Source organism: Rhipicephalus microplus, chromosome 3 (assembly GCF_043290135.1).
Source record: "Rhipicephalus microplus isolate Deutch F79 chromosome 3, USDA_Rmic, whole genome shotgun sequence".
NCBI lineage: Eukaryota > Metazoa > Arthropoda > Arachnida > Ixodida > Ixodidae > Rhipicephalus > Rhipicephalus microplus.
Window position 1 is genome coordinate 231263842 of NC_134702.1, and position 27494 is coordinate 231291335.

At 45.1% G+C, this 27494-nt stretch overlaps 1 protein-coding gene across 9 annotated transcripts in view; it reads left to right on the plus strand.

Annotated features, from left to right (window-relative positions):
* LOC119167556 (uncharacterized) overlaps positions 1-27494 on the plus strand; it is a 115434-nt gene that overhangs the window by 12507 nt on the left and 75433 nt on the right. The window contains exons 1-4 of one of the 9 annotated variants that reach the window (XM_075890788.1): positions 3285-4297; positions 4367-4692; positions 4763-4891; positions 9995-10088. The exons of 1 other annotated variant lie outside the window; for it this stretch is intronic. Coding sequence is in view for 2 of the 8 variants with exons in the window: in XM_037419063.2 (XP_037274960.2) it covers positions 11897-11929 (33 nt within the window). In the remaining 6 variants the exon portion in view is untranslated. Of the gene's footprint in view, positions 1-3284; positions 4693-4762; positions 4892-4950; positions 5272-9994; positions 10089-11622; positions 11930-12225; positions 12626-13816; positions 14426-27494 lie in introns of those variants that run through there. 7 more of the 9 variants (XM_075890789.1, XM_075890792.1, XM_075890787.1 and 4 more) reach the window with 7 other exon arrangements.

Here is a 27494-nt window from a genome sequence, read left to right on the forward strand (position 1 = left end):
GGCAAAACATGATTCATTAGGCTATATTGTGTTAGTCACGCTGATAGATTAAAGAAGCCGGTTCTTTAACGTGTACCAAAATCTGAACACACGGGCATACAGCATTTTCGCCTTGATCGAAAACGCAGCCGCCGCAGCCAGGATTCGATCCCGCGACCTGTGGGTCAGCAGCCGAGTACCTTAGCCACTAGACCACTGTGGCGGAGCATTTGCATAGAGTTCGACCATGCTTGTGGTCCCAGTTACCGTATACCACAGTACACAAACAACGGTGGCCATAACCTCAGAACTTACACCACGGCATTTGCCGTCATCACTCAGGTGATGATTTGCGCTCTTTCAGCAGAACTATTTGTAGGTAATCCTACCTCTTCATTAGATGTGCCCACCCCCTCAGGGGTTCGAAGGCAACAGTCACTACGAACGGAACTACCATGTTCCAAGCTTGGGAAGCTATCCGTCACTTGAACAAGCTCCGCGTGACTCCTGCTTTGTTGGCTGCACACCCCTCTGCCTTCCTCCATCTTAGATTCTCGCTCCAAAGTAAGGATGTGGCTAATCTCCAGGCTAACCATGCAGGAATTTAGCTCGTACCGGCAAACCGTGCTATCAGAGCCAACATTAACACCTGGCTTACCCTGTTGCATTTACGACTGCGTCATTTGGCCCAAAACAAGTTAAAGTCTCCACTCAAGTTGTCGCTTTTCTAATACGAGGTGCCGCTTCTTTATGCGTGTCTCACACTCTATCAGTACTTTCTTTTCGCGTGTCACGCCCTCTAGCAGCTTTTTCATTTCACGCGTCTCTGGCTCCAACTGCTCTGTTTTAGCCTTTTAATTCCATTTCAAGCTTTTCCTTCTTCGCCTTTCACTCTGCAGCCCTTTCTGTATGCTCTCGCTCCTTTCGCTCCTCATACCAAGTTCTAAACTACGCTCCCTTGAGACCCATGCGTTCAGCCAACTTTAAGATATCCCATGTGCTAGTCACGGTTCACACCGCGTCCAAAAACCTAGATGAAAAACAAACGGTTGTGTCCTGTTGCTGTGGACGCCAATTTGAAATGTAAGGGAATTTTTCAATTTGTGAGGACTCGCCAACATAGACAAGGCGGCGATAAGGCGAAAATGACATTAATAAACAGAAGCTACGGCATCAATGCAGTCATGGCGCACGCGCGTGTCTAGGAACAGCTACGAAACGTCGTCACGACTAGCTCAACATGTAGCACAGGGCGGCCAGACTACTGGCTGTCTCACATCCGACCCCTCTTTTTTTAAAATGCTCGATGCGCTTTCGACATCACCCAACCCCGTTTTTTTAAAGTCTCATAGTCTAGGAGCCACCGAGAGGCTGAACGATACGCCGAGGGTGGTCACGACGGTGTGACTCATTGTATGTATTGTCACCGGAAATGGAAGCAGACAGCTGAGTTGATAGTCCCGAAGAAACATCACCTTCGGAAGCATCATCAAAAACTGTCTCGGCTTGTGATCCGTCAGAAATATTAGCGGTGTAAGAGCTAGGCTGGAAATTCTGGGCTTGAAAAAGTGCTGAATCAATGTATGGCTGATGGAACAGCTTCAGCTGGCTGACATGGGCCACCTTTACGTCGGCTACCGGATAATTTTTGATATCAAGATGGACACGGTGGATCTCAAAAGTGGTAGGAGTTTTCTGTTCTGTAGTCTTGTACGGGTCTTGAAAAGTCGGCGCGACCTTTGTACCGTCAGTGATTTGCTCTTGGCGTAGGAGCCACACATACTGACTGGCCCACAAGAAATTTCTTCTCACAATGGGTTTGGTCATAGATATTCTTGCGACTTTGTTGTGCTCGTACGGTGTTTTCTGGTGCTTCAGCGCGAGTCTTCGCAAGGTCAAAAAGTGTTGTTTCGAGGGTCTCATCTCTTGAACGACGAAACCTTTATCTTGGTAGCTTTGGAATATATCCTTGGAGCAGTTCAAATGAGGAAAACTGTGAACTGCTGTTGAGGCTTGTGTTCACGGCAAACGCGGTAGCACAGAGCTTTTCCCACAAAGGAACAGATTGGAGTGGCATATCTTTCTAAGTACTGAGACGACGGTAGCATTGCTTTTTTCTACCAGCCCATTACTTGCTGCGCGAATTCCATGAAGATTTCTATGAATGCTGCTGAATTGCATGAAGATAAAGAAAGCGCTTGAATTTTCTTGACTCTAAAGCACGACCATGATCTGACAAGCAGTGGTCTGGAACACCGTAGCGGTAAAACGCAGCATAGAAATATTGAATTACTTATCCCGTGGAAGTAGTGGAAGCCGCAGCAGGAATTATAAAGCGTGTGTCGAAGTCTATAACATTAAGTATGTACCTGCTGCTGTCGATGCAGGGCATCGTAACGTGGTCCACAGCGACAACAGAGAATGGAGCCTCCGAAGTTGGCATGAATCCTATTTTACCAACATTATTGTTCACTGGCCGATTATTAATCTGACATGTTTGACATCCTTGACCATACTGTTTTATCAGAGACCTAATCTTGGGCCACCAGTAACGTTCTTGCACCTTCTTCAGCGTACGCTTTAAATCCACAAGAGCACTATGATCATGTGCATGCAACTTCGAGGACCGCCTGGCGTAACTTAAGTGGAACAACAATAGTCTTCAGGCTGGGGGACGCGCAATGGTACAGTATGTTGTCAATGATGACGAAATCTCGAGGTGCACCAGTATTGTCTAGTAGGCTTTAGCGTATGGCAGAACATTCTTCAACTTTCCCCACCGCGGTGGTGTAGTGGCTAAGGTACTCGGCTGCTGACCCACAGGTCGCGGTTTCACATCCCGGCTGCGGCGGCTGCATTTCCGATGGAGGCGGAAATGTTGTAGGCCCGTGTGCTCAGATTTGGGTGCACGTTAAAGAACCCCAGGTGGTCAAAATTTTCAGAGCCCTCCACTATGGCGTCTCTCATAATCATATGGTGGTTTCGGAACGTTAAATCTCATGTATCAATCATTATCAACATTCTTCATCTTGTCCTTGAAGCTGGCAAAGGGTGATCATAGGTTAAAAAACACCGCAAGAAAGACGTGATATCATATCAGCGATCACATTCTGCTTACCAGGCTTGTGTTGCACAGTGAATTAAAACTCAACATGGTCCATCAACATGCCGGCTCAGCGTGATGGTTTCATATTTCACGCGAGACATGCTACTGTCCAGTTGTCTGTGAAAAAAAAAACAGAATTTTTTGTTCAAGAGACAACTGCGAAATTCGGGATCAACGGCCCAATGTATTGCAAGGCACTCCCAGACATTGCTATGCAGTTTTTTTTGCAGTGGGGGTCAGTGCCCTGCTGGCTTACTCGATTACCCCATCGTTGCCATCTTGACACTGTTAGAGTACTGCTACAAGAGCTCAGGCAGAAGCGTCTGTGGTCACAGTTATTCGGGCCGATAGCTGAAAATGACCAAAAACAGGCGCGGAAGTGAGGGCTTCACGGATGGCATAAAAGGCTGACTCACATTCTGGAGACCACTAAAAATCTTCCATTCTTACAATGTGTTGGAGAGGAGCGACCACCTTGGCGAAATTAGGGATGAAGCATCGGTAAAAGTTTGCAGTTTGAATCCACGACAGCACTGCCCTGGGAGTAGTAGACACAGGCACCTTCAAAATGACTTCTACCTTCTTTGTGTTTGGACATTTTCCATCTTTTGAAATGACAAAACCCATAAACGTTAGTGATGTACCGGCGAATGGGCATTTGGAAAGGGAAACATTGAAACCAACGTTCTGTAATATTGCAAGTACTTCATGTAACAAGTCGATGAATTCCAGAAAAGTTGTGGAAAAGAGAAGAATGGCGTCCCAGTAAACTCGAACTCCACATTTTGGGTGACGAGGCTGCAGGCTCTCGAATACAGCGTGCATAGCCTTTTGAAAGGCAGCTGGGTCATTCTTTAGTCCGAATGGCATACGCGTCCACTGAAATGTGCCACGATGCGTGATGAAGGATTTTTTGGGTTGATCTTGTGGACGCACCCCAATTTTCCAATAAGCAAATTTCAAATAGAGACATGCGAAGAGGGAGCAATCGAAAATATCATCCACAATATCATCGGCACATGGAAGTGGCTGTGCTACACAAATGGTATGTTTGTTAAGTGGTATATAGTTTACACAGAATTGCTTCTTTGTAGGCTGGGAAACGATGACAACTGGAAAGGCCTATGAGCTGGAAGATGGCACAATAATACCTTTTTCGAGAAGCTCTTGGCATTGGCGCTCAATGATGTCACGATCCTTTTTGCTGTATCGGTAAGCTAGGCGGGCATATAGCAATGCACCCGGCACAAGCTCAATGGTGTGTTCTGTCCCTTTGTATAGGCTCAAATTCTTGTCATCAGTGGCGAAAAGTTCAACATGCTGACGCAAGACATGTTCAACTGCCATAACGTCTTCTTCGTGCAGCTGTGGACCTATGTGAGCGTCGTGTGGCTGGCCCAACGTAGCATCATTTGTGCAAAGTGTTGCTTCCTTTAGTTGAAGTGGCTGCTTTCTAGGCAATTCTTCATTGTGTTTGAGAGATAACCATATGGGCTGCTTGCTGTCCGGCAATGGCGCAAACTGCAAGCAGTTTGTGAGACACAGCTTGTTTAAAAAGAGCGAAGCGGGATAAATGGAAAGCCAACGACAACTCCCGCTTTTGTGAGGTAAGTGGGAAAATTAGTAGGCCCAAATAGATCCGCATTCATGCTGTGCATGTGTGCGCATTCGTTGCAGGTTCACTTCGAGCCTGATCAGTTTGAGCCCCTTCGCAAAGGACCGAAGGAGTTCAAGAGCACAACTCTTCCGACGTTGTTTCTGCATTGCGCGGACAAGAAGAAGCGGAAACCTCCTGAGATAAAAAAGGTGAATGCCATGTGGTATCGTTGTCGCAGATTGTTTACAGTGGTGGCTGCATTTTGTGTGATAAGCAAGCGCTCTTCGCCCGGCATGCCCATCGCGATATGGCTCTGGCAATGACGGCTCGCGGAGCTTGTGTTTAAGGCTAACTCATGATGAAGTCTCTAAAATGCAGTTTCTGCTGCATCGACATAGTTGTTCTAGAGTTGTATTCAGCTGTGATCGAAGAAAAGAGCTGGGGAACTGCGGGGGCTCAGTGGAATGGTGCTCAGCGGCTGACCCGCAAGACGTGTGCTTGGTCCCTGCCTCGGTGGTCAAATACCGATCAAAGCAAAACCATTGAGGCCCGTGTACTGTACGATGCCAGCGCATGACAAACAAACCAGGTAGTCAAATTTTTCGCATCCCTCCACCGCGGCGTGCCTCGGAAATCAAAACATTCAACCTCCTGAAGAAAGCCATGTAACGTGTAATTTTTTTTAAATATTTGAAGACTGCAAAATCTCCTAAAGGTGAGGCAATTTGCATTCAGTTGTTAAGGTGGAGTGGGGCATCAGAACATCATCTCGCTGCAGACATGAAATCAAGAACCTGTAGTACAGTTCACGTTTTACTACCATACCAGAATTTTACATATGTGTAATGTTTTTTTTAAGCAGCAGCCGGGAAAGCAATGTTTAGTTATCCAAACCTGCATCACTTGCCATGAACAGTAAAAATAAGTCATGAATTTAAGCCCTAGAGGTTGGTATTGACCTATTTATAGCAATGGTGCTATCAGCTCTCAGCTGGATTTGTCATAATCTAATGGACATGTTTGCTCCTGTGTTCGTCGCTTCAGTGACTTTCAATTTAATGTGTTTTTTTTTCTGGGCACTCACTATGATGATCACTTGGTTTGTGGTACTTGTCTTCATCTGGTATTTGTTCTTGCTGACCCGATGTAGCTCAGTCTCTCTTCTTTTTTTTTGTAAATATTCACCACAGACTGGGGTTCCCTTCTGGTCTTGTTTGCTCTGGACTCATTGTATTGGCATATCTTTATCCAAAATGATGAAACGCAACAAAATTATTTTATCATCCTCCATATGAGTTTTTTCTTTTTCAATTGGCTTTTGATCTATTAATCTTGCATTTGTTTACATCACCTATTAGTGATTCCTAATTGGTGTAGTGGATCACAATTCTTAATATTTGTACAAGTATGTTTTTGATCCGCTCTTCTCTTCTTTGTTTACACCACCTCTTAGAGATTGCTGATTGGTGAAGTGGAACACTGTCTTTTGTATCTGTATTGGTCTTTCTGATGCATTGTTTTCGTATTTGTTTATAGCAACAATTAGGGATTAGTGAAGTAGATCACCGTTCTTCATATTTGTATTAGTATGTTTTTGATTTAGTGTTATTGTGTTTGTTTACATCAGCTCCTAGTGATTGCTGATAAGTGTAGTGGAGCACTGTTCTTTGTATTCGTATTCTTGTGAACACCTGTTACACCTCCAAATGATGCTTAAGCATATCTGGAAATAAAACGATCGTATGCGACTTTCTTCTATTACTTATATACCCAATGCCTTATTTCAGAAGTGGCTATACCCCTTTAATGAGGGAACTTGGTGATGCATTGAGTAAAACTTTATTAAATGGCGATTCTGGGCACAGCTGCTTACCGTTAGGCGTGCAAATCAAGAAAAAGTTCCCTTGAGTTCAGGAAATCCTGTTTGACATAAGTACGTTTGTACAGTATTTATCGGACCAACCTTCATCCAATCAAGCCCTGTTTATTTCGAGCCATCAACTTCTTTTTGGATGATATTCCCCTTGCCATGGCCTTCCAGTTAGAATGAAGCAAGTTAAAGATTATCGAATAAAGTGAACACCTCGCGGGTTAGGTCACAAATACCACAAGTCGCGAGTCATTATGTCACGAGTGATAATGTTCTATATACTTTCACTGCACACCAGCAAACTCTTCAGGTGCTGACGCCCGCTTAAGCAAATGCACCGTATTGTTCTCGGTAAGCGACGTTAGTAATCTTTTACTTACTAGCATTGAAAGCTTCAAATAAAGCACTCACAAAACATCGTTGTTGTCGTATAAGCGGCGTCGCCAAGAGAGAGGCGCCCGAAATGGAGGTCTGTTAAGTTGAAGACATCAACTTTTGTATCGTACATTTAATATCGAATGTTACATACGTGCCGAAATGTGGAATGTACAATTCATCGGTGCCTAACAGACTCGTAATGTTTGGTTCCTATCAAATAAACTGCCACAGTAACTGAATCGGGCGTAAAGCGAGGTGCAAGGCAGAGCTGCAGACCTTCTGCGGGTCAAAACGGCAAAGAGCAGTTCATGTACAATGGCCCACGCCATTCTACTTTTGACGTATGTTAAGCTAGCCTTCCTTAAAGCTATCTTTTGGGAACATTGTCAAAAATTCGTGCTACCAGCAACTATTTTTTTTCTGAAGCTTAGCCAGAGACGGCGCGTTGTGGGCGAACGCCAACGTAACCTTACAAAGTTGCGGCACAAAATGGCGGAGGGTGCCGCCGCCAAATTTGAATGGTTGTTGGCTCCGCCCCTCTGCCGTACTTTTCGAAGGAATATACGGCTCTGGTTTCCCTCGTTCTCTGCGTCCGCGCTGCAACGCACGCTTGGATGATTTCGGAAGCTTAGGTTTCGCCATCCGGTCGACGTGTTTTGACGGTTCCCTTGCGATGTGCTGCAGTAATTATATTGGGCTAAATCGCAGCTTGCTGTTGTAAATTTCACCGAAGAAAACGGGAAGCGTGTCGCCACAAAGCACTTCAAGGGGACGTACTTCAACATGACGTCATGTGTGATTGGTACGCTAGAAAGCAGAAGAGTGTGAGCTTGTTAGTGCAGACTTCCTGCCATCGATGGAGGCCTTTTCAGTTATGCGCGGATGCATAGGTCTTCCGGTATCGCCGTGTCGTGAAATCTTGTTTCTTCCAGCTTTGTCAAAAGAGCTTCAAGAAATTGGGACGTAGAGGGCGCTCGACGGAACCGAAGACGATGCGCTTCGGGAGGGTGGTGGCAGCGGCCGCGACGCTGATTCCTATCGGACTTGGCGATCAGTGATTCTCGCCAGAACGTGTGTGACCGGATCTGACTAGTTTAAGTGCGCGCAAATTCTTTCCAATTAACCAGTACACTTCGTTTGTTCCAATTTATAAAATGTGAAGCATTTCTTAGTGAACTTCCGCGACTTTGAGCGTATCTATCTATCTATCTATCTATCTATCTATCTATCTATCTATCTATCTATCTATCTATCTATCTATCTATCTATCTATCTGTCTATCTATCTATCTGTCTATCTGTCTGTCTGTCTGTCTGTCTGTCTGTCTGTCTGTCTGTCTGTCTGTCTGTCTGTCTGTCTGTCTGTCTGTCTGTCTGTCTGTCTGTCTGTCTGTCTGTCTGTCTGTCTGTCTGTCTGTCTGTCTGTCTGTCTGTCTGTCTGTCTGTCTGTCTGTCTGTCTGTCTGTCTGTCTGTCTGTCTGTCTGTCTGTCTGTCTGTCTGTCTGTCTGTCTGTCTGTCTGTCTGTCTGTCTGTCTGTCTGTCTGTCTGTCTGTCTGTCTGTCTGTCTGTCTGTCTGTCTGTCTGTCTGTCTGTCTGTCTGTCTGTCTGTCTGTCTGTCTGTCTGTCTGTCTGTCTGTCTGTCTGTCTGTCTGTCTGTCTGTCTGTCTGTCTGTCTGTCTGTCTGTCTGTCTGTCTGTCTGTCTGTCTGTCTGTCTGTCTGTCTGTCTGTCTGTCCGTCCGTCCGTCCGTCCGTCCGTCCGTCCGTCCGTCCGTCCGTCCGTCCGTCCGTCCGTCCGTCCGTCCGTCCGTCCGTCCGTCCGTCCGTCCGTCCGTCCGTCTGTCTGTCTGTCTGTCTGTCTGTCTGTCTGTCTGTCTGTCTGTCCGTCCGTCCGTCCGTCCGTCCGTCCGTCCGTCCGTCCGTCCGTCCGTCCGTCTATCTATCTATCTATCTATCTATCTATCTATCTATCTATCTATCTATCTATCTATCTATCTATCTATCTATCTATCTATCTATCTATCCATCTATCTATGTATTTACGTCATGACACGTGTGGTAGTGACATATGGCACATACCCGCATACAATAGGCCGTGGTATTCGGGTATACAGCACGGGTCATTCACAGTCTATATCAATGGTCTGAACCACGCCTGCCTGTGCACACAACACTTGTAAATATCTTCAGCGTCATTTCGTGAAGGTTGGTTCAATTACTAAACTTCACAACAGTCGCCTTCGCTGTGGACATCGATTCTCATGGTACGTGGGATCTCCCAAATCTTTCCTCTCTCCGGCGTGTTTGTCAAATTAATTTCTGGCACTTCCGTAAAAGAGAGAATGCTCTGTATCAACACTCGAGGTCAACGGGCACGTGTGATAAATGTATTCTTCCACTTTACGCTGAAAGGGATTAACATATTTGCTTTATTATAGTCAAAATTGCTCACTTTTTTCATGTAGACAAGCAGCTCGTTAGAACTGCATCAAGACTGGTCTTATTGAGACACCCGCCAGAATACGATCACAGAGGCCACATAATACAGTGTCTAGGTGCTTTGGGTGCCTAGGGGTTGCTCTTACACGCTGTCTCAGAGCACATTTCAACTAGTGCATGGGAAAAACATGACCTATAAAAGAGGAAGTAACGCCAAAAACTGTTAGACGCAGTGACCTAACTCCTGGGAAGTGCATACCCTCTTTGAAGCACATTGTTTCTAGCTTTCACTGTCTGCGAAACACCTTTCTTAAGGTAACATAAACGCGCCTAGCAACACTTTTCCAAGTAATCATCGAATGACCTCGATATGGCGTTTACAGCTTCGCGAAAAGAACAGAGGCAAAAATTTTAGAAAATCTGTAGGACATTTGAGCTCTGCCTACAAGAGCAGATCGCAACAGCGTAATCAGGCCTCGTGAGCTTCGTCTTTAAATCTGCTTGCTTGCTTCAATACTCAGAATCACTGAAGAAATCGATTTTGGGCTTAGTGCTCACTTGAACTCAGGGTCACGAAATTTTCCTCAACCGGGCTCGCGACACTCAGGTTCACAATTTTTTTTTCAGACGAACTCACTCGGACTCAAGCTGCATACCTCAACCATGCCGAAAACAGTCAATGGATGTGCGCGTAGCACTGGCCACTGCAAAGTATCACTGAGTGCGTACGGCAAGCGGCCTTGTGAAGTGTTCTCTGCGCCATTATTAGTCCTTTTGCGAATCAGCCAAGGACTTACTACGCGTGCGTAGAGCACTACGCGAAGCGACGCAGCTGTTAACTTGGCTGATTGTAATGCTACCGATGATGATCAAATATATCTGAGTGCTTTGTAATGGGTTGAGTTTCAAACATCTACACGATGATCAATTTTCATGTTTTTGACGCCTGGCACGATCGTACTATTTTAGCATCAAGTGTACGTTGCGTTGGCTTCTTCTCCTTCTAACATTGATATCGTGGTTTTTTTTTGCAAAGTAGTTCTTTCAGATATCGCAGCTCTTTGATAGAACACCTACTTGCCACAAAAACAACTTGGGTTCATACTCACTCGGAACCGAAAACTGTCATTATTTATTTTGTTTGCGTAACTCTCCATATTTCGGGCACAGATAGGATCATTGTTCGCCAAGAACAACCGTCACCATTTGGGACTGGTGACAAAAGAGTAACTCAAGGTGACTACAGTGCACACACGCTCGCGTTTTGCATTCAGGTCGCATGAAGGACGCAAGCAGGTTCACACCTCATGGTCTGGGTCGTGACAAGATGTATGTCCTCTTGCTTTGTTCACGTCTGTGTGTGTTGCTGTAAATCTTCCTGAACACGTCCAGTGAACCAGCTGAGGGCAAGCATCCTTCTTAACACGCTTACCTGCCCCGCCGCGGTGGTCTAGTGGTTAAGGTACTCGGCTGCTGACCCGCAGGTCGCGGGATCGAATTCCGGCTGCGGTGGCTGCATTTCCGATGGACGTGGAAATGTTGTAGGCCAATGTGCTCAGATTTGAGTGCACGTTAAAGAACCCCTGGTGGTCGAAATTTCCGGAGCCCTCCACTACGGCGTCTCTCACAATCATAGGGTGGTTTTGGGACGTTAAACCCCACAAATCAATCAATTAACACGCTTATCTGCAGACTCACTAAATTCATGCCTGCTCGCGTTATCTTAGGCCCGTAAAAGAAGCTGGCATCCTCTTTCTGTCAATTTTATTGATAAGTGGTTTACGATTGTAGCCTCGGGAATAAAACAAAATCGAGTAGCATTTGGTAAGCCAAAGCTGTCGCTTAGCTGCTAACTTGGTCGTCATCAGGAAGAGTGAAAGAAAGAGAATGACAAAGAAAAGAAACACGCAGTACGGGCGGTTTTTAGCAACTAGTTTGATTAACTGCATACTCAGACGTCTTATCCAAACTGAACTGCAGAAGGTGCTTGAACCCATCCGCGCACATCGTGAAACACGAAAAATGGCTAAACAGTCGCACAAAAGCAGGTACAAAAGTGATCTGCTGTGAAATGAAAAAAAAAGTGCTTCGCTGATATCCCTAGATGTCTGTTTCTCCGTCTGAAGAGATCATCAGTGTTTTCAACGAAAGGGGTTCACTCACATTCATGGCAGTGAAAGGAGAGATGTGTGCTAGGACGTACATTCAGACTGGTTATGTGTTCTCTCAATATTGTGGTCACACACCTGTCAGTCCATACACGCACCCATGCCATGCTTATCCCATGCACACTCCTACTGCTGCAAGTGCTTTCAACAAGGCCAAATAGCTGTGCTGCTATATCTTGGTGGTGCTACCGGTGCTAGTTGTGCGCGCGAACAAGCGATAAGTCCGCATATCAGTGAGCGTGATAGCTTGGAATATTTTTTTGCCTTCCCTGGACGTGCGGCTCGTTTGCAGTGGCCTCACAAGTGCGTTTGCTAAGCGTGGATTGGGCACCGCGACGGCCGTTGCCATACACAGCTCGCGATGCTCAGAATGTCGTTGTCCATATGCTTTCGGGTACGTATCACAGTTGCTTTTGGGGTATGCTGTGTAATTTGTCGAAAGAAGAGCACTTGTCCTCTCTTCCTTTCTGTTTATTCGTGCGCTTTAACTAATAGTTATACCATGCATATCCAACTAGCCCAACTTTCGATTCTGTTGCGAAAGAAGAGAGAGTGGTTTTTAGCTGAACTTGAAATTCAAATTTTAAGTTTGATGTTGCATTTCACGCTGAGATGTTTGGCTGACATTTAAGCAGGGCCTCTTAATACCAGTCGGCGTCATGTTGTCACCACGTTCTAATGGTTATGCAGAGCCCCCTTGTCCGAGCTGTGCTTGAAAACGGTTCCATCCGCACTGCGTTCTGGAGGAGGAAGAATGACTATTCACACAGCGGACGCAGCCCTCAGGGTGGCTCCACGTGTACTGTCAACTCTTTCGGCCCAGCCAGCAATCGCTAGCTGCTTTCTCTTAATGGGAGTTTTAATAAGCTTTTCTCACACTGACTGTGAGGGCTCTGGCAGGAGCCTTTTGATGGAAGAAATTCTTCAAGGAGCTATCTGATTTTGTGTGGCCAATTTTTATGCATTACAATTCTGGCAGATTGGGTTAACTGAACCGCATGTAATCAACGAAAGTCGATGAGCACAAGGGAAAGAGAAGTTTGAATGCGGTGGAGGATCATGGCCTGCGTGCTTGTGAGGATTTCTTCAGGTGAAGGGTAGACGCACCCTTCGTTTTTGTACAAATTTGTCAAGTGATTAAAGAAGGTCGGTGCCTAACCACGAAATACCGGTTCTTTTCCGGTTTGTTAGTCTTAGGCTACGTGGTGTGCATATTCGTACCCAGGGTTCCCCGAGCGGATAGGAGCCCATACAAATGCAATAATTTTGTAGCGTTGACATCACAGTCCTCACCGCTAGGTCATTGATGCTCTTTTTCGAATAATTATTGATGGATCTCTTCGATTTACTCCCGATAATTTGATCGGAGGTGCTCGTCATGGCGAAAGCAATAAATACAAGTACTTTCAGCTTCTATGGCGGCGGGCACCTGTATCGAAGAGCTATGGGTGCTTTGTGCCACTCTGGTCACCATCCTCCCGGTATACATTGGACGATTTTTTTCGGTCATGGCCCCCGGAAGTGACTAACTTGTCATTTTTATGCATTGCATGAAGATCTCTTGCTCTGGCAGATCGTTTTCCCTCCTCGTTGTAACATTAACAAGCGACAACAACGCAAGCTCACTCGAAAAAAGGTCACTAAACCACTCCGTGTGGTAGGCTTCTTTCGTATAATGCTCTGAATATTTCGTCGCAGCGGCTTCACCGGGAACACCTCTGCGAACCCCCGGTTAACAAATGTGTGGGACCCCGGCATGTGAGTTCCACAGTGACGGCGCGAGCCAGTTGTTTAAGCAGAATTTCCTGACAATGCTTGCTCACTTGACTTCTGAAAAGCAAATTGAGTAAATGGTTAATTGGTGCAGGACGTCGTTAGAAGGAATATGTTGTCTCAATCAGAAGGCAAATCCAAACTGATGTGCCGAGGTCTTTTGATGGTTGTGGCTTGAACTTCGCAATAATGTCACGTAGAATTATTGTGCATGACGAAAAAATAGTATCGAATATATATTTTGTCTTTCAGGTTCATTAATGTGTATATGGGACCACATAGTCTAAGCAGTGATTTAAGACTAACAGATATATAATATTTTAAAACAAAACAACTTAGTAAAAGTGATTTTAAAAAGTGTATTTCTTTATGCAATCAGAATGACGTAATAAAATAATTGAATTGAGAAAAACTTAGGCTTATTGCATATGTTTAAAATCCAAATACGACAAAGATGTGAAGACATAACACGCTCTCTTGGCATTTATTAGACCGTTCCTACTTTATTCGTCCTTTAAAAAACGCGGGGACTGCCCGTCTCGGGTACACGTGAGTGGCTGCCACTAATGACTGCTCCGTAGCATAACATTTCGAAATAGCCCCGAGATGACTCGTCATATTATTGTTGCGTTCAAACCGACTGAATCCACTCCTGAGAAGAGTTGAGCCATGCGTGCTGGACACGCTAGTGCTTTTGTGCCTTGGCCACGACCAGCAGCCTCCATTCTTTTCAAACGTGAGGTCGAAGATCATTGCTTGGAGGAGAGGATCCGCTTGGATTCGTTATCACGTATCTCGCGCGCGATGATTTTAGAGAAAGAATCTCGCTCACGCTTCGTGTTGTCGTTGGCGTGAGAGACGGAAAGAGAATGGTACCCGCGATGAAACTGGATACTCTTAGCGTCTTCTTATTCCCAATTGCTGGGCGGAAGAAGTTTCTGAGTGCAAAGAAAAGAGACAGAGGTATCAATTACACTTTGCGGAGAGAGCGTGCAACGAAGCAAAACGGCACATTGTCAGTCAAACTGCAATCGCCTGCACTCTGCAAAGTGCTGCAAGGAACAGGGACAGCGTGCACCGAAACCATTGGAGAGTGCGAACGAAAACTTGGACTCCGGTAAGCGTCCCGTACACTGCACATTTCTGTTGTCATGCGCTGTCTCATTGTGCATGCTTAAATGAAAGCTTTGTTGCACGGAATGATGATATCATAGTAAAATAATCAATTAGCACAGATAGATGAGATATTAAGTGAGTAGATATCGCCAGGGGATTCACTAGCCGTTGCTTACAATGACACGCGAGTACAGACATGCTTCGAAGCGTTTTTCAGGGTGTAGTAAAATTTTTTTCATTACATCTCGCGAGGAATTGGCTATTTCAGCTTGGACTGTTACCATGTCTATTGTGTGAGACTCAAACAATGGTATTTGCGCTGCATATGTGCGAAGAAAAGCAAAAATATGCTTGAAGTTACAATACAAAAAAAGTACTCCTAATTTGGTGACTTGAGTGAGTGAAGGCGCACAAAAACGGCAGTGAGACCTTGCAAATAACATCTTTTCAAATTTATCCGATGATTCAGCTGCCGACTAATTTCATTGCCAAGTACGGTGGAATTTCGGGAGGTTTGTTAGCAATACGGTTCACCTGAAAGAGGTTGGTGGTCCGCGAATTTAAAAAGAGGTGTTAGAGCGCTGGCTCATGTTACACACCATGCAAACACGTTTACCGATAGTCTGTGCAACTTAGCAACTTGTTACTGTTTTAGAACCTTCCGGGCATGCGCGGTACACGCGCTGTGGTGCGTTTTATTGTACTATTTTGCCTTTTTTTCTTTGTTTTTTATTTATTCTATTTTTCTCATTTTCTCTTTCTTTCGCATAAGTTAGCGAACCTAATGCTACGTGGTTAACCTACCTGCTTTTTCTTTGCTTTTCTCTCTTTCTCTCAGGCGGCAACAGCTCTAGCAAGGCTTCCTTGTTGGTGCTGTGGCAAGTTTTAGTTTGAAAACAAGCTTATGCCCAACATAATCACCGTCCGGCATGGGCAGATCAGAACGGGCTGGATGGTAGTCTCGTCTATTTACGAGGCAGTGCGTCTGGAGTCTGGTATTAGCGAGTTCCTGGCGTATGACGGTCTGTAATAAAGAAATCGTGTGGGAATCACCGCGGCCAGAACTTTGCATAGGGACTGGAGTTCCAGCTTTAATTTAGCGGCGGACGAGGCGTACAATGTTTTCGCCTGTAGCAGGAGCAGGTGGTGGATGGATGTCCTCGCAAGTAGACGTCACCGCTGTGTTGCGAAGGCGTGAGAAATGAGGAACAATGTGACGGCTTTTGGCTTCTTCATAGCACCTACATTCGCCATTGAAGTCGTCGATTGTCGACAAATTCCTGAATACCAGGAGAGTGAAACCATCGCCTGCGAACACTTTCAAGATGTGTGCGACCTTTTCAGGTTCTGGCATCTTGTCGTCAACCTTGCTGCTGAGCGCGAGCACACCTTGAATATATGTGAAGCAAAATTCGGTTCAGGTCTGGATTCGCCATGCGAGCTCATTTTGTGCAGCTCGACATTGTCCGATGGGCTTGTCCAATTTATCAATGAGTTTGTGCTTGCAAATCTCCCAGATCGCCATCTCTTGCTCGTGGTTGCGAAACCAAACCTTCGCCGTTCCCTCGAGCTGAACAGGATGTTGACCAGCATGAGCGTCAGGTCGCAGTTGTACAGTGCGCTCACCCGTTCATTGAGCTGAAGCCGATCCTCGACATCTTTGTTGTCAGTGCCGGAAAAGGTGCCCGGATCGCGTGGTTCTGTCAGGACAATGGGGCGATTAGCGGCGGTGCTGCGGCCTGACAGGCTTGGCTGTCGGAGGCACCGTTGGGGACGTGTTCGATGCATCCCCGTATTCCTCTTGACCAGACATTGCACAGGCAGCCAAGAAGTGTCCGCTACAGAAAATCGTCGTGAGGCTGAAAGCTGGGAGAACCCGCACGCTTTACCAAAATGTTACAGGTAGAAAAGGCGTCACAGAGTATTTTTGTAATGTCCCTATGGACACCTAACGCCAGACAAACAAGGCACCTACTCAGTACCATGTTTTCTAGGCGTCGGGCGCCTTCACAATGGTTAAATATTGAAAATAAAGTTGCCTACAGCCAACCCAGCGAGTTCGTGGGGTTGTCTGTAGGTAAGCTTTATGCCACTGCAAACTGCAGTATTCAATGACTCGACTCATTCCAGGCCAGAAACCGCAATCATGCTGCCTGGACTTACACTTTGTGGTGCTTAGACACCCTTAATGCATTCTTTAGATGCGAAGTATCTTAGGGTCGAGCTGAATCCGGTGTGCAGGGTGATCACCCTTACCGCGTATGCGCGTCCCCTCCCCTCTCTCTTCTCTCCTACGCCCCCCCGCTCTGTCTTCTAGGCACCTCTTCCTTTGGCTTTTACACCCCCATCGGTAATACGCTCCCCCACCCATCCTCTACTCCTCTGCTGTGCTCCCTCTCTCTCGTCTCGCAACGCCGACGCAGGCAACACCTGCTAGTCTACGCTCGCTTCACACCATCTCTCTACTAGGCTTCTCTAACTGCGGCGTTCAGAACCCTTTTGCGCCTTCGTGCCCCCTTCCCCTCCTGTTTTACGCTCAACTTCCCTCTCCTCGCAATGCTAATGCAGGCAGCGTCTGCTAGTCTACGCCATGGTGTAAAAATAACCAGGTGTTGACACTGAGCGTGCTTGAGCGACCAGATAATGTTCGGTCTCGTGGGCGCACTTTGCTGCGAGCCGTGAGACGGCGCCACGGCCAATGGGCCCAGAGTGGTGCTTGCGCATATAAATTCCTTTGCCTCCATAAATCTTTGTTCCAAGCGGTGTAAGTAACACTTAAATGGGCACTATAACGTTTGAAAACATCGGTGCCGACTGCATACCTCGTAGTGGCACTCGCCAGAACTACTGCGAGCGGAAATGACACCGGAAGGTTGGCGCCATATAATTGGATAAATGTAACGTTAAAAGTGATCACGGTATTGCATCAAAAGAGTGATTAATATTGGATTCATGTTTTGATTAGCATGAGTTTTTCACTCAAATTGACAGAGAATAAAGCTCTCCTACATTTTCAGCTTGAAAACTGCAAAGCTGGTCTAAGAATGCGCCGAATGCCATGTCCTGGAGTAAACGCGCCGGCGACGCTCCGGGCGCCGTTGTTTGATGAATATGAAAGAAAAAAAAATATTGTAACAGCGTAGGTATATATACGTCATTGCAAAAAAAATATCAGTAAAGCTACAAAAGTGGACAATGTTCGCGAGTTGGTTCATTTCGCACGAGTTGTTCCCTCTTCAAGTACAACATTCTTTGTTACCATCGCAACGGCATCCTTAATACGCTGGACATAAAAAGCAATATGTCATGCGGACTTCCTGTACGGTAGGGCTTTCAGTTCATTTCATTGGGCAGCCTTCCGACGTCAGAGGGCGAGAGAAATACGGTAAGGCAAGCCCGTGAAAATCGAGTTGAGGATAAGCATCCATTTCGTTGTGTCTTGATATCTCTACGCTGAATAACTCAGGTTGCACTGCGTGGCCCCATCATTGCTGTTCTTGCGACACTTATCTCTTAAGCCGTCAGTGTACGCAACGAGCTAGAAAACATGTAAAACTATGAAGTCGTAAAAAGTGTTAAAGGGCCCCTTTAAAGCATGACGAAAATTTGTTGTTTCAGAATAATAGGTAACATTTCACCAGGTCTAAGGATTCATTAACACAAAAATGCCTTCTGCAGGGTGAGAACGTCGTCGACACAGATAATTCCGCACACGCGCACTAGTATTTTTGTCTTTTTATTATATTGCTTGATGCAAAAACACAATTATATAACGTTAGCCAGCGTGCTATTCGTTCATCAAAATACTTCCTCGTGGGGAAGAAATTCAAGGTACTTGAACGTGCTTAGATGTAGGTGCATGTTAAAGAGCCCGGGATCTTCATAATTAGAAAGAGGTCCTCCCCTACTGCGTTACTCGTAATCAAATCGTGGTTTCGACACGTAAACCACATTATTATTTATTACCCTTTTATTAAAATAGAACTCTTACTGCACCTGAAACGTATTTCAAACACATGTCTGCTTTTATTTACACAGGAAATAGTTGAAGCATAGTTGTGCTTGTTCAATGTGAATGCGATATAAATAAATATTTCAAACACCCAAGTATTCCATACAATGCACACAAGAGCAATGCAGTTAATCAATGAAATATTTTATTTATTTATTTATTTATTTATTTATTATTTATTTATTTATTTATTTATACATACTGCCAGTCCCAATGGGGACTATTGCAGGAGGGCAACCAAAACATACTATAGATACACTTACATTGAAAAAGTGAAAATGTATGACTACAGATCTTATACGATATTACATGGATTATATGGGAGCATAAACAATGTGGTGAAAAACATTTAGAACACAGATTTGGTACATAATAGACGGTTATTAATAACATGCAAGAAATATCACTAATAAACATGAAAGACTTTTCCATGCGTACGACACTGATATACCTATCATGATCAAGAGGCACTCAAGAATTGAGGAAAAAAAAACATCAATTTAACTATGGTTGGCACGAATATGATTATTAAGCAACATCAAAAATGTATTCAAATCTTTACTATTAATTATACAGCCGGGTAATCTATTCCATTCTCTAATTGACTGTGGGAAGAAAGAATACCTGAAGCAGTTGCTGTTGAAACGATATTCCTGTAAAGTTAATGGATGTTTATGGCGTGACTGTCTAGTTTCCGAAATTGATATGAACCTAGAGCTTTCGATGTTTAGCTGTTTATGAATGAGTTGGAAGAGCATTTTTAAACGTGAGAGTTGAGCGCGATTTCGCAATGTTAGTAACCCAGCTTTTGCGATTAATTCAGTAGGTTAATCGAGCAGACTGTATTTGTTGTAAATAAATCTAACCGCCTTTCTTTGTACACTTTCTAGCTTTTTAATTAAGTTATTTGTGGCCGGGAACCAGACTAAGCGTATTCTATTGTAGGTCGAATGAAGGTTTTATAGGCTAAGAGTTTTGTTTGAGGTGGTGCGGATTGTAGTCGTCTTTTAAGAAAAAATAATCTTTTTAAGGCTGAGGATGTAACGTAATTAACATGTGCCTCCCATCTAAGGTCACTAGAAATGACTAGTCCAAGATACTTATGCTGTTTCAGGGAAGCTAGTTGCGTGCCGCCAATAGTGTAGGCAAAATTTGAAATGTTTTGTCTACGGGTTATTCTTAACAAGGCTGATTTTTTCACGTTTAATGTCATCTGCCATTTCATGCACCAATCTGACACTGATAATAGAGCATTGCTGAGGACCATATGATCTGAAGGTGAGTTAATTTCTTTGTAAATAATACAATCATCTGCGAAAAGCTTTATCTTCGTCCCGATGGATTGAGGCAAATCGTTGATAAAAATCAGAAATAGAATAGGAGCTAGGACGCCGCCCTGTGGTACACCTGAGGTAACTTCCGTTAGTTCCGATGTTTGCTGGTCTATTTTCACAAACTGCGTCCGCTTGGTTAGACATGCTCTAATCCAGTTTGTGATTGGTCCTTCACCTATTGTCACCTGCAATTTTTCCATGAGCTTTTGATGCGAAACCCGGTCAAATGCTTTAGAAAAGTCGAGTGAGATGAGGTCGATCTGCTTTTGATGGTCAATGGCCGATGACAATTCATGAATTAATTCGGTAAGCGGCGTAACGGTGGAAAGACCTTTACGAAACCCGTGCTGAGATGGTGTCAAAATGTTCTCGTTTTCAAGGTAAGTAGTTATACGTTTAAGAATAATATGCTCAAATAATTTACAGATTGTGCTTGTTAAGGATATCGGGTGATAATTAGCGACGTCAGCTTCACTACCCGATTAGTGAATCGGTATGACCTGTGCTATTTTCCAGTCATTGGGCAGTGAAGATTTTGTTAGGGACATGTTAAATATAATAAACAGATATTTAGTTACCCATTCAGCGTAACGTGTGAGAAACTCATTAGGTATATTACCAGGCCCTGGTTGTTTCTTGATCTTCGTTTTTAGCAAAAGGTCAAATATACCTGCTTCGTTTATACGGAGAGGTTCAATGGGGTCTACTCCATGAATTTCGAGAGGCGGTGGGATATCGTTATCTGTAGTGAAAACTGAGTGGAAGTAGTTATTGAACAGATTAGCTCGGTCTCTACTTTCTTCTGGAGACATTGTACTATATTTTTTATTTTTTGGATTTAGGTAGTTCCAGAATTTTTGAGGTGCATCATTAAGAAAATTAGGTAGAGCATAAGAAAAGTAGTAATTCTTAGCTGCTTTAATTTGAGACTTCATTGAACTGATGGCTTCCGCAAGGTTTTTACCAGTTATGAGATTCGATGTTTGTTTGAAAGACTTTCTTAGGCGCTTTACTTTACGTTTAGCATGAATAATGTCGCGGTTTATCCGTGGATTGAATTGTCTTTCTTTCTTTGTTTTAGAAGGTATATAGTGAGAGACGCAATACGAAACAATTTCTTTAAATTTCTGCCACAACGTTTCGATATCAACATCCGGATTATCAGCAAGCTGCTCGAATGAGCTAAATTCGTATGATAAGTGGTCCAGTACACTAGTGTCATCAGCGTTGCTGAAATCAAGAAATGACAAAACTGAATTTGAATTCTTGATACGTTCATGCAAGGGAATCGAACACAATACTATCTTGTGATCTGACATACCATCAGTTAGCTCAATGATGGCCTCATCTGCAGGAAAGTGGTCACTAATAAAAACTAGGTCAAGTATATTTGAGGAACACCCTTGTACACGAGTGGGCTCTTTAACAATTTGGGAGAGGTTGAATGTCAGCATAGTATCAATAATAATGTCATACGAAGATGATTGATGGTTCATGGGGAGCCAGTCGATATCAGGGAGGTTAAAATCGCCAACAAGTATAAGCCTACATGCAGGAGCGTGAATGTGCAGGTATTTATACAGGGAATGCATTGCTTCCGAGTGCAACGAGGGGCTCCGATAAACGCAACCAATTACCATTGGACAGGCAGTCAAGTGCATTTTACAAAAAACTGCTTCCACCCCATCGACATCGGGGAGGGCCGTGAAGGCGATATCTTTTCTTATTAGGATGGCCACACCTCCCCCCGTGTAGCTCTGTCTTTACGTAAGATTACATAGTTGGGTGGCGTTATTTCGAAGTCTCTGACGTCACTTGACAGCCACGTCTCGGTGAGTGCGACAAAGTCGGGATCTGTGCTGAGTAAAAATGATTCTAGGCAGGTTGTCTTTAGAAGAATGCTGCGAACGTTTATGTTTGCGAACTTGGTGCGTGACTGAGTGTTGCGTGGTCACAACGCGCGCACATGGGATTCTTCGTTTTTTTGCTGAGGGTTGCGCTTAACAGGCCGAATGCAGTTTACATCGTCGTCCCATTCAAACACTTCATTGTTGATTTTTAATTTGTCAAACACAAGATTTATCTTGTCACCTCCTAGTTTCCTTGCCTTGGCTGCTTGCCACAGTTTCTTGCTGATATCGCGTGCACGGGGAGTGAAATCTTCCCCCACCGCGATCTTTAATCCCTTCAATTTATAGTGATTCTTCAGTATGGTAGTCCTTTCCCGGAAATCTAAAAGCTTTAGTATTATCGGCCGTGCTTTGTTGGCAGAAGGTCTTCCTAGTCTATGTATCCGTTCGATAGCCACGGGTTCTAATTCGAGTACCTTCTTTATTACATCTTCATTAACCATTTCAGCAAGGTCCCTGTCGTTTTCTTTGCCGTTCTCTGGAATTCCATACAGTATTAGATTAGACCGTCGCGAACGGTTTTCAAGGTCCTCTAGCCTGTTTTCCATAGCAGAAAGTGATTGCTGTAATTTGTTTACCGCGGTTACACATGAGGAAACCTTCTCATCAAGAGCTGCTACTTTTTCCAGTTTGGATTCTATGGCAGTGAGCCGGTCATTCTTAATTTCCTTGACATCATCAGCAATTTGTTGAATCTGTTTAAGGAGGAGGGTTAGGTCAGGTCCAGGTCCAGGGTTAGTTTCAACGTCTCCACAAAGTAACAGTAATTTCTTAATATGAGACAGCATTTCAGTCAATATTAAGCAGAGCAGCCCTGGGCACGGCAGCACAACTAGACAAAGGTTATTTTAGCGAAAGCATTTGCCATAATGTTTTCTCACCTGGACGATGAAAACAAACGGATTAGACGTCATGCCAGTGATGCTGCCGTGCCCTATGGCGTCTGGATGGTTGCGATCCGGCTTTATACTCCAGTGAATTGCTTGTAGCGCCGTCACTCCTCCGTCGAGGCCCGCCAGAGCACCAACTGCTGTCGATGAAGGGGGCGTAGTCCAGATATCGCTCAGGTGCGCATCTGCGGTTGACACGTTGACAGGCAGGAGGATAGCCGGTTGCAAGGCGTTGATCGCAGCTTGCCAGCCCAGTACATTGCACTCTGCCGGTATTAGCAGAAGGGTAGCGACGAGCTGGACGATGAAAACAAACGGATTAGACGTCATGCCAGTGATGCTGCCGTGCCCTATGGCGTCTGGATGGTTGCGATCCGGCTTTATACTCCAGTGAATTGCTTGTAGCGCCGTCACTCCTCCGTCGAGGCCCGCCAGAGCACCAACTGCTGTCGATGAAGGGGACGTAGTCCAGATATCGCTCAGGTGCGCATCTGCGGTTGACACGTTGACAGGCAGGAGGATAGCCGGTTGCAAGGCGTTGATCGCAGCTTGCCAGCCCAGTACATCGCACTCTGCCGGTATTAGCAGAAGGGTAGCGACGAGCTGGACGATGAAAACAAACAGATTAGACGTCATGCCAGTGATGCTGCCGTGCCCTATCTAATATAAAATATTTGAACCAAGCACATATTTCATATATAGCACACTAAATATTTGTGGTTGTTTACGATTAGATGTTGTGATGCGAACTCACATATTTATGTAAACGATCACCGTCAGACGATCACTGTCACATGGTACTTTGAAGAGAGGCGCAAGCTTCGCACATGCCCGAAGGCAGACGGCAAAGCGGTACAGAACACGTTCGAGCCATTTTGAGAACTTTTCAGCAATTTGGTGCCACCTTTGTCGGTAGAATAGGAATAAACATCGGCGAACAAAAAACCTGTCTTCAAAACAGCGTGGTCGCACATGCCACAAAAAGACCCAGAATCTGCAGCATGCACGTTTTTGCCGAGCGTGTTGCCGAGACCAAGATGGCTGACCCCGCTCGTCGTAGCGCCATCTAAGAAGGCACTGATGAAGCTGGGAGATAACTGATAACGGCCCGAACATTATCTGGAGCAGCGCCTCCTCCATTTTTTTCAGTGCCTGGGTGAACGCTCTCTTCAGGCCGTCGAGCGCGCGCTCCGCCTCCACTCGCCAATGCCGCATGGTGGTGCTGCGCGGGTAGACTACAGGTACTACGGGTGTGTACCTACAAGTATTAGAGGCCAAATTAGAGGAAGGTGGACTTGGCTTCATCGTCTTTTTCGTCCAACAAGGAAACTCATTGAAAAGGCTCTACCAGCATTGATGTACGCAGATGATATAGTGGTCATCGCTGACAACAAGGAAGATTTGGAGAGATTGATGGACATCTGCGGTAATGAGGGAGATAGGTTAAATTTCAGATTCAGTAAGAAAAACTCAGCAGTCATGATTTTTATTGATAATGAAGGTAGTGAGCTTATAATACAGGAGGTCACGCTAGAGATAACAGATAAATGCAAATATCTGGGCGTATGGCTAAGCAAGGGGACCGAGTACCCAAGGGAACACGAAATATACGTGACGACTAAAGGTAACAGGAATGCAGCAGTGATGAAAAACAGGGCACTGTACAATTACAATGGGTATGATGTTGTGAGAGGGATATGGAAAAGAGTCGTGGTTCCTGGTCTGACATTCGGCAATGCGGTCTTGTGCATGAGATCAAAAGTTCAAGCAAGATTAGAAATCAAGTAACGTTGAATAGGTAGGCTTGCCTTAGGGGCTCACGGGAATACACCAAATCAAGGAGTACAAGGTGATATGAGATGAATATCATTTGAGGGCAGGGAAGCTAACAGCAAGATAACATTTGAGAAGCGATTAAGAGGAATGGGGGAGAAGCGTTGGGCTAGGAAGGTGTTCAGCTACTTGTACATGAAGAATGTCGATAAAAAATGAAGGACGCGAACCAGAAAATTGACTGGTAAATACTTAGAAAACAGCAGCGGGTTAAACCAGAAAGAATTATCGGTTGAAAAGAAGGTGAAGAAGCTGAGACCGATATGTGGAGAATTGGCATGATTAGGAAGTCCGCACTAGACATCTATCGAACTTTTAAGCAGGAAATCGCCAAGGAAAGGATCATTGATAATACTCGGGGTAGTTCTCTACTGTTTGAAGCCAGGACGGAAGTATTGCGAACCAAGACATATCGGGCCAAATACGAAAGGGTAGACACGGTAGGTGTGGAGAGGAGAGGAAACTGCCGAACACTTCATAATGGGCTTCACCCAGGATGATGGCGCAGAGTTTTTCAAAGCGCTGAGGTTTAGGGACAGGGAGGGCAAAATAGTCCCAAAGCGGGTAGAATTAACTAAAAGGAGATTATCTGATTGATGGCTAAAGTCAAGCCACGGGTGAAAGAAAACCCTTCACTGCAGAGTACGAGTCCTCAACCTCACTATTTAAAGGAAAAAATAAATCTAGTTTTTGGTTCACTGAGTATTACGGCTTGGTGGCCTTAGCTACCGCCCGTAATACTTACTGAGGGTACAGCCATATCCATCCATCCATCCATCCATCCATCCATCCATCCATCCATCCATCCATCCATCCATCCATCCATCCATCCATCCATCCATCCATCCATCCATCCATCCATCCATCCATCCATCCATCCATCCATCCATCCATCCATCCATCCATCCATCCATCCATCCATCCGTCCGTCCGTCCGTCCGTCCGTCCGTCCGTCCGTCCGTCCGTCCCATTAAGCACATTAAGCACATTAAGCACATTAAGAAGCTCGCGAATCCGTGTTTTCATGCGAGTTAATTTGCAGTCGTGCTTCTTGGCGGCTTTCACGGATGCGGGGAGGATGAGAAGTAACATGGACAGTGCGGCGCGCTGTTTTCACCGGGCTCTGCCAAGCCGCACGTGCTACTGGTTCGATATATGCGTTCGAGTTCTTTCACATTCGCGTTTTATTTTCTTCTTAAAGGTATTGCTAGCTCAATATTTGCATGCCTCAGTGTATAATACTACTGTGTACCACTGCATATCTGATAAAAAAAAATCATACTGTCTTTCATTTCTCACTAGTTACAAAAAGCTTGCTGATCCCCATATGAATTCACTTGAGACGACTGAAAGTCAAAAACTATCCTCGTTTTCTTCCCATTCAACGCCCTGAATATTTCCTACCTTCCTCCTGGATCTTTATGCGCCCGACATAGTTTTCTTACGGCCTCAAGGATTTGGAGACAAAGCTAGCTTTCTGCCCCTCAGCCGGTTATGCACTGCCCTCATTATCAGCCAATTTCAACCAAGCGAAGATGTTATATGATGCCGTCAAGTTATGTGACCTTCCGATACGTCACAAACATTCATGACATGTGACGTCATATGATGGCGTTTTCACTTAATGACAATATTTTTGCATCCTACGTGTTCCCGCCACCGACGCAAGAAGACGCCGGACGCGACTCAATTTTCGCTTCTGATGTGGAATTTAAAGCTATCGCTTTAATGCACTGGATGGCTGTAGCTCTGTGAAATGGCAGTTTCTACTGGTGTTTGGGGGAGCATGCTTGCAGCAATTAAGCAGAACAATTGGTCTCCTAATAAATCTTTGTACTTCACTGTAATATGTAGCCGTCATTTACAACCCGAGTATTTTACAGATTATAGGTAGTGGGGGCTGAAGACTACACGTCACGTTTGGCAACATGGTAATTGATATCACTAAACGGGAGTGCGCTCCATCCTAACAGTCAACAAGTGAGTCTATCAGTAACAACGCTGCACCGCGATCACTGCCGTGTGCAACGCTAACATTACGCCCCGAAAAGAATTGGAGGCCATGGGCACCACACAGCTATTCGACCTCTACTCCGCCCCCTACCAAATCAAGAGGCCAGAAGGAAGAAGAACGAAACAAAGCTGAGCAGTCGGATATTAACGCTACAACAATCCGTCCACGAATACGCAGACAATTAGCTCAAGCAATTGGGCACAGGCCACATTTTTCATGCCTGTCGTCTTTGCTCAAGTTGAGATTCGGCATTAGACATCAGACTTCAACAGCGCCTGTTTAAAACACAGGCAATGATAGCAGAAATCGCGCCGCATATAAAGCTGTTCTTGTTTATTTCACGACTATTTTATAGTTTAGGCTCTCTAATGGTGATATCACCTGTTTACTTCCTCATTTTTGACACTTGCTTTTTCGCGGTGGCAACACCTATAATGCTTTGCAAAAAGAACGGATGATGACCTATATCTCTGGAAGCAGTCTAGCGGAATTTTGTGCTATTTAGTGCATGAACTCCAGGCTTGCGCATAATGTGCCACGCCATTGGAGATTAGAAAGCATCGGGAGACATTAGGCACCAAAGCTTTTATTACTAGCTCCTGGCAAAGGCTTATCTCAAAAATCGACTCTCAGTTAGTCAAAAAAGCAACTCTCAGTGAAGCGAACACCGCGGTGACAAAACGATCTTCCATGGATTGCTAGCATGAGCTATCTGGTATCGGCCTAGCAGATGACGCGCGAGCGCCTTGATCAAGTATTTGCGAATGACACATGTCTTTAAAATGACCTAGGTGTGTGAAACAACAAGTGCATTCGCGAGTCTCGTTTCCAAATTTCCATTACACCTTAAACAATGAGAATACCTTCGAAAACCGAGCCGTATAAGAGCTTCGATTGCAGCCGCGGGATTTGTTTGCGCGAGAGACGGTGCGGTGGCATCTCTACTCCAGTTGCGGCGGTCGGCGAAATCGCCGCACTAGCCCCGACGGCCGCTTCCCATTGAAATGCGCTCCTTCGCCCGGGCACTGAAAAAATAGAGGAAGCGCTGTCTGGAGGCGTTGGGACAACGTTTTTCAA